We start from the raw sequence: 8297 nt of genomic DNA, 5'->3' as shown, positions 1-8297 counted from the left end.
GTGTGTGTGTGTGTGTTTGCGCGCGCAGTAAACCCAAAAGGATGTGAGTAAGTCTTTTGTGAATGAGATCACATCACCGTGTGCACACACAGACACACACCGTGACAAACACCCATTCTTTATGCTTCACACGCTTCATATCACTCCTTCACTCCATGTCCCCCCACCCAGAGTAATGGAATGATGAACAACACCAGTTCTTTGCCCTCAATTTACTCCCATCAGAAATTAGAGCCCTTGTTATACTGTAATAATCATTGCCGCTGCCTCCGATGAACGCCACCATTATTATACATATTCCAGTCAGGAACAGGACGGGCATGCTCACTCATTACCCCCACAGACAAAATGCAGCGTGATTTATGGCCATGACCAAGGCATTTGATTGCCTCTGCGTCTGCGGTGCCACTATCAGGAAATGAAGCTCACAGCAGAAATCCAATAAGGAGCACACAGTGTGCACTGAAGTTCTCATCATAATCGTGGCTATTTACAGATTGATATAGCTGTACAGAGCCCTGACATATTCTCTGTTCCCAGCCAGATGAATCAGCGTTTATCCTCATATTACCCCCCCACGCCTACATCTAACCCTCCTTCAGCGCTACCTCTCCCTCTGCCCTTATTGTCTGCTTGATATGGACGAGCCAATCACGCCTCCCATTCCGTTTACAACCTCGGAGGATTGGGAAAATGACTCAATCATATGCCTTTTAGAGGCTTGTTTTGTTGCTTATGTTAATTTCCATAATGCCAGCCCGTTTTCACGCCTGTGGCCTTGTGAAAATAAAAGCCCCGGCCCTTTTAATGGGAATGTGAAACAATGTTCTACCCGGGCGGGGAAAGGTACAAATTGTTTCTTCTGTGATAATAACTTCTGTTTGATTGTGATCGCAGATTGTGTTCTTTGGGTTTGGTATTGCAGATACTCCTCAAGCCTGTATGAGACATGGACAGAGACTGTGGGCGAGAGTTCTCAGTACAACCTCAGCCTGCCATTAATCAGCAGAGACCCGGCCACTCGGCTCATCTCAGTCAACTTCAACCCGCAGGTTTTTACATGGCGCCCACATGCTAGGAAAAGTGTTCCAGGACAGGCTGCTAGATGTGTCGCTGCTTGTAATCTTTACCTGTGGACAGGATCTGAGTGATTTATTAGTTTGGTTATATATATTAATTATCTTCCAGTAAGTGTCATACACCTGCCTGCAGCTGCATAAGAGATTATAAATCCTTAAATAAAGTGTATTGTATTTTTGCTGCACATTCATCTTGATAATTAGTTAGGTCAGTATTTCAATTTCTCATTTAAAGTCAGTAATGTTGGGTCACACTGCCCCAAAGAATTGCTAACCTACATGTCATTAATCTGAGTTAGTGGAAAGTTTTCTCTCCCCAACAAACTCTAGTACTGAATATTTGTTGTTTAAATCTTTATTGTGAAACTGGGCTTAAAAGCAAAGATGTTGAATATTGGCACACATTATTGGCAGCCTGTACTGATAAAAACTGAAACTCCACTTTTATGGTCTATGGTTTTAAATGTCTTCCATTGCTTCTAAATTCCCTTTTGACCTCTTCCTAGCTGGCATCCGTGCTGAGGGAAGTGAAGTACTTGGAGGCCAGACAGACCGAGGCCATACCTGAAACTGCAGTGCAGATCTACACCACCAGGGGGCAGCTGTGGCAGTATGTGGCCAACCTGGAGCTCACTGTGGGCCGATACAACAAGGTTGGCTTGGAATAGGATAAAAGCAGTTGAGACTGGGTATTTAAGGATAATTACACTCACTCACCCTAGCTGCCAGAGCCATGAATTGTAAAGTGGCATGCTTGAAAGGGGGACCCTGTGATGAGGGTCATGCATTGACAGTATGTCAAACTAGGCAGTGCTGATCAAATATGAATCAAGCTTCTGTTACTGCGTTGACTATTTTTCACCTAAAATCCTTTCAGAAACATATTTTAGTGTACTGTTTCGCTGTAATGTGAGATTGTGTGTAACTAGGTGAGCCGTCATTGTTTCTTGCTAGCCAAAAGTGTTTTGTGATGTCTGCTGCTTGATTACCTTGCCACTAAATCTTAAATCAAATATATATCTGATCAGTTTTATAATGTAATGTGAAAAGCTAATTATTCCAAATTATATGATCATAAAGTATACACTGCAGGATGATAAACAGGGTTTACCACATGTCCCTCTTTGCTGTAGAGAATTATATTATATTTTCATGATTTCACTGATTGTCTTCTTACAGTAGACAGGCTAGCAAGGTTACTGAAAACTAGCTTACTAATGCCTTGTAGCAGTCCCTCAAAAGTCTCATTTGACATCACAGTATGTATGTCACATAGTATAAGTAAAAAACTACAGGTCAGAATGAAGCTTTAGCTAACCTAGCAGCTATGCTTGCTCCTTTGATGGAGACATCCATGAGCAAATCCAGCTAACTACTGGATGGATTGCCAGGACATTTGGTACGGACTTTAATGTCCCCAGAGGATAATACTAATTATTTTGAGGATAGCCTGATGGACCACAAATTTAGTTACATTTTTAATATCATGATAATTTTCTCTCGCCTTTAGCGCCACCCTCAGGTCATATTTCCAACTTTTTGCTTTGATATCTCAAAACAAACAGCTCAACATTTGCATTTGTATGCAAGATATTTGAAATTGTAATTGCTGGCTTATTACGCAAACCTACTCACCACTCTCAGGATATAGGCCACTAGTGGTAAACACAAGGTAAAACAAGTCTAGTGACTAAATAAAAATGGCTCATTCTAACAAACATAACGATTCTTATATTCAGGTGATTATACAAAATGAAAATATAGTTACATTAATGCCAATAGATCCTCCTATATGTTTCACACTGGACCTTTTTTTAAAAGCCTTGTGGGGCTTCTATCTAATATATCAGATTTATGTATGCTGGGTCACTCAGAGGCTGCTTCTGGGCTGAATGTGGCCTGCAGGCCGCCAGTTGAATAGGCCGGCTCTATAGTAAGCAGGAATTTGAGATTCTGGACACTTATGAATCATCTTCATTTTGCTCATTTGTCTTGGCATCACTATGAGGTTGCCAGGTTTGGCATTATTGTGCATGCACCGTGACCTATACCAAAACCTGTACTCACTGACTGTATCTGGAACCGTGCTGTAGCTGGAGATTCTGAACAGCAGTGTTGGGTGGATACACCATTGTTAGTCAAGAAATAGTGCACAGTAATAACAGGATTGTGCAGATCAAACAAAAGAGATGTTAATTAGTGAGCTTTGGAAGTGTTGGTAAGCTAGGCTGACCTCCTGGCTCCAGCTCCATACACAGACAAGAGATTGATATTGATCTTCTCATCTCAAGCGAATAAGAGTGTTTACCAAAATGCTTAACTGTTCCTTAAATCTAAACTCTGTTATTTTGTGTTCATCTTTGTTGACATTTTGAATGCTAAACTCACAATTAGAGAGCAAGTCCAGCTCTGTGATGTCTTTTCCTCACGCTTGAGTTAAAGTTTGAACGGCTGTCACTGCTCCTGCTACCTATCCAAAATGCTGTTGATGTAGCACTGCGGTATACAATCACTGTGTTCCAGTTCAGCTTAGGAAAGAAAAGCAAATCTAAAAGCTCTTTGAATATCTACTATCATTGCTGTAGATGGTTTGCTGCTGTCTGATACTATAAATATACTACAGAAATGTCGAAATCTTGGCATGGATCAGTTACACTCTACTCAGCTGAACTATAGTGATTGCTGTGCACGCATTAAGCTTATAAACATATTAGAAAATTATGCTAATGAGGATGTGCATTGTCTGTGTGTGTATTCACTTAATGACTTAAATGAAAGTTAGTACATAAAATGTGCTTCTCTTTGCCACGGACACTATCGAACACATAATTCTATTGTTGGTCTTAATGGTAACTGGACAGGGGGGCAAAATGGCAGTTTTAATAACGTAGCATTAAACAATGTCGGAGCAATCAGTGATGTAATTAACTCAGCCTCACAGAGGACAGCTCCCACAAAGCTCAGCCACACGTATCGCAGCGCCCTCAATGAGGTGATTACATATTAAAAATACTCCATTTCATTGCTTCAGGTGGCTAAAAGTTCAAGTCCAATTAAGTCATGGCAACATGGAACGATTCAGAAACAGTGACTTTAATGAGGATGACATCCTGTCTTGATGCTCTGGGCCTCTGTGCACCCTGTCAGTGGCCACACAGAAATTATATTAGAATGATATTTCTGTACACACTTAATGGGAGCTAAAAATCACATCACATCTTCCTATGTCTCTTTCTCGCTCTCTCTCTAACTGTCTGGCTGCAGGTGATGCACTCTGTGCTCGACGTGGAGCAGCCTCTGGTTCAGGGCCAGCTGGGGGACATCGACGCTCAGCTCAAAAAGGTGGAGGAAAGTCTGAACTGGAACAGCCAAGGTCAGGACACTATCTAAAAACTGCCAGATGAGGAATCTTGAGGAATCGCAGATTTAAATGTCTCATTTTCCTTAAAGGGTCTGTTAACCCAAATTACAAAAAAAACTATTTTCACTTACCTCTGTAGTCCCAACTAGGTTTTAAAATATTGGTTTGAGATTTTTACCTCCACAACCAGATTTTAAAACCAGTAAAATGTAGATGAGCCAGACATTTTCATGAGCCTATTTGATTAAAGCCTTTTTTTAGCTTTTGGTAATGCCACATTTTAAAATAATACAAATGAATGTAGTCAACAATAGCAATATACTTGCACTTTAGTGTCCCTTTCATGTGATCCCTCCCCCCTCGTGAGTTTGTCCAGAAAGTATAGTGTTTCTCTATGCAGTGGGCCCGGGCAGGGGTTAAACTGACATCATCAGTTTTATGTTTCAGGGTTGACAAAGACATATTTTTCGTAGAGCACTTGAATCTACTTGTGACTGTCAATAGCCGGATGTTTTGAAAAGCTATTAAGCGTGGTAGGAACTCGCATGATAAAATGTTGATTTGTGAAAGATGATTGGTGGTGTCACTACATCTGCAGTGTGATCAGTATTGCTTATGTGCAGTTCCCTACAGAGATGAGAAGGAAGCAAGATGGCTCACTCGTTAGCTTCTTCTTTACATTCATTTTCTCTTATTTTGTCATATATCAGATTTATGTATGCTGGGTCACTCAGAGGCTGCTTCTGGGCTGAATGTGGCCTGCAGGCCGCCAGTTGAATAGGCCGGGCTCTATAGTAAGCAGGAATTTTTTGAGATTCTGGACACCTTATGATTCATCCTTCATTCTTGCTCATCAATTGTCTTGCAATCCACATGAGGTTGCAGGTTTTGGCATTATTGATTGCTGCACCGTGACCTTATACCAAAACCTGTACTCACTGACTGTATCTGGTAAAGGAGATCTTTATTTGTATGAAAATTCACGGTTTATTATAGAAATATTCCTCCTCTGTGGCGTTCTCTCCATCCCTGTCATTTCTGGGCAGAGCAAGCCGTTATGAGACATGACATGAACAGAAGCTTTGCATTTTGAAAGACATAAAGTAGAGTATGAGAGGTGTTCAATCATTGATAAGCTTGGCTTGACACTCTGCTGGCAGGCATGTTGTTACTTTCTTCGACTCTGGGATTCCCAGAAGAACGTAGCAGAAATGAGAAGAGCGTTTATGGCATAAGCCAGCGTGCTCATCTGTCTGTAGGAATAAACTCACGGTCCCTCTGCAGAACATTCAGCAGTACACTCATGCTTTAATTTTTAGCGTGTGTGTGTGTGCTCAGTCTGGATACTTATGGAAGAAATCATTAGTATGTCGATTAATTTGGGGAATAGATTGGACATTTTCCTCTGTATCTTCTGGCCCGACAGCATTGAGTTTCCATGGGTAGGGAAGAAGCATGGCATTCATTCCATTTTATAGCTGATAACCTGTTCACATGTATAGAAAGCTTGTATCCACCTGCTTCATGTATCAAATACTTTGAGAAGTACATAACTTTTCCCCTCTCTCTTTATTTCATTAATTTTAAACACCAGTTAAAGCTGCAGTAGGTAATTTAAAAAATGTTTAATGTATATATTTGCTGAAACTTTCACTAGTACATGAGACAGACAATCTGTGAAAAAGTCAGGTTCCTCTGGCTCCTCCTATTGTTTCTAATGGCATTTGCAGGAATCCACCGGGCCTGGACGAAAACAACCAATCGTGGCTGAGAAAGATATAATCACACACTCCTATTCTACCTTAATTTTTCCTTAATTTTCTATTTCATGACCTCTCAAACACCCATCGCCATCATCCATTCCCCTCTAGATATTTGGCAGTACATCCAGGAGGTGCGAGACTCTGTCTGTGACCTGGAGAGCCGACTCCAGAGGGCCAAGGACAACGTAGAGGAGATCCAGAGTTGCATGAGGTCCTGGGCCAGCCCCTTGTTTGACAGGAAGGAGGGCAAAAAAGACGCACTGCTCAGCCTGGATGACAGGGCCGAGAGGCTGGAAAGGTTGTACAGCCTGATACAGTCCTCTGGAGAAAAGATCCACTTCCTGCTTAAGGTGGTTAAAAAAGGGTTCCTCATGGTTGTGTAACATGTCAAATTGGCTTTAAGTTTCACTCATTTCATCGCTCTACGAAGTTATTACGTAGTCAGTGGTTCCTGATTTGCTTTGCCCTACAGTCATTTTTTAAATGTGGTAGAGATGATGATTCAGTGTGAGTTGTATGCTCTGTCATGTCTTAGAGCAATCTGGAGCTGTTCAGAGGTGAGCAGGCCTCCGAGGAGTGGAAGGCCTACGTGGAGTACATCGACGACATGATCATCGACGGATTCTTCAACAGTATCGAGTGCTCTCTCAAGTTCTTCCTGGACAACACTGGTAGGATATTAATGAACAAACAATACACAGACAGACAAATCGAATCACATAAACAGGGTTCCCACGGGTCCTGGAATACCTGGAAATTCAGGGCCTAGTTTTTCAGTCGTGGAAATTGATTTTGACCAAATATCCTGGAAATGATCTATGTTGTCGGATTTATTAGAAAAAAAATGTCTTGCCTGTCTTTCCATTTCTGTTGACACTACTTGCAGCCAACTTTTGGTGTCACATCTATTCAGTCCCTCCAGGATTTCACAGGCTTTTTTTGGGATGGTTGCTTTTTATAGATAGTGTTGCTGTTTTTAGCCATTTTTTTGCAATTAAGTTGCGGGTGAAAGTTAAAATTGCAAAAATATTTAAAAGATTTATTATCTGTTAAAAAATTGAAGGCAACTTGTTCCAGTGAGAATAAAATCACACTGTTTGGAGGGTAAATGTGAGATAATCGAGTTATTATGTTTTAAAAGGAGTGGGGACCCTGATAAAGAAACACTCTTACTATCAGTAGTGCTGTAGTCACTGTGCTGTTACTACTGTTGTCTTAAAGCCAGAATGTTGCTGCCAGCCCTGAATGTAATATCCAAAAATTCCGCCCTGCTACCCTGATTCTACAGCGAAACCAAAAACATCATCCTCCAGCCAGCGCTGACTTGGACAGCTTCTTAGCAACACATCCTCAGGGGTTTTGATGTCAATTGGGTGTCCGCCTGTATTGGCTGTGGACATGAAATAGGTCTGGACTCGCTTGCTGGCAGGAGTTTTGTCGAACCAGTTCAGATGGACTGGGATGCGGTTCAAGATGTGGTGGAATGTTTCCAGGCTGCTACTGTGTCCAGTTCTTCTTCTCCTCCTTATTCTACACGTTCTTACGCCTCTACTTGCTTTTTTTCCTTCTTCCTTGGGAGGTTTCAAACAGTCTTTTATGATTAGGAAGGCAGTGAGTGAAGTGACCTGTAAAGCTCTCAGAACACAGCAATGCTCTAGAGGAAGGAATAAACCGTCAGGTCCTTCTCATAGTATTTTGTTTAGGCTGAAAACGACAAGACTATCTTACTATATTTCTATGTTATATTCAGAGATATTTGATTCAGATATCATGGTTTAAGATTTAAAAATGATATAGACTAGTGCTGGGCGACAAAAAATGTAAGATTCTGGCGAATTCAAGATATATTGTTGTTTTTTGCATAACTGGACTTTATATATTTTATAGTTGCTTATTCTACTGTCTTTTGGGCTTATTAATTGCATTTATTATTTGCTATGCCAACAACCTGAACATTGTTACCCTTTTCTAAAACAAAATATTTAAAAATAGATTTTTCAACACTATAAACGGACATAAAAAATATATATATATATAGTAATATATATATATAATATATTATATATATATATATATATATAAGTATTTATTTAA

At 40.6% G+C, this 8297-nt stretch overlaps 1 protein-coding gene across 1 annotated transcript in view; it reads left to right on the top strand.

Moving 5' to 3' along the window:
- The window catches only part of dnah9 (dynein, axonemal, heavy chain 9), a 133749-nt gene that overhangs the window by 11379 nt on the left and 114073 nt on the right, over window positions 1-8297 (top strand). The window contains 5 exon segments of the mRNA XM_035670173.1: window positions 926-1052; window positions 1586-1732; window positions 4344-4452; window positions 6312-6553; window positions 6739-6874. Coding sequence (XP_035526066.1) covers window positions 926-1052; window positions 1586-1732; window positions 4344-4452; window positions 6312-6553; window positions 6739-6874 — 761 coding nt within the window.

This window comes from Morone saxatilis, unplaced genomic scaffold (genome assembly GCF_004916995.1).
Source record: "Morone saxatilis isolate NCDOM2014 unplaced genomic scaffold, NCSU_SB_2.0 Contig1, whole genome shotgun sequence".
Classification (NCBI taxonomy): Eukaryota; Metazoa; Chordata; class Actinopteri; family Moronidae; genus Morone; species Morone saxatilis.
Note: the sequence above shows the minus strand (reverse complement) of the source record. Positions and strands in the feature narration are given on the sequence as shown.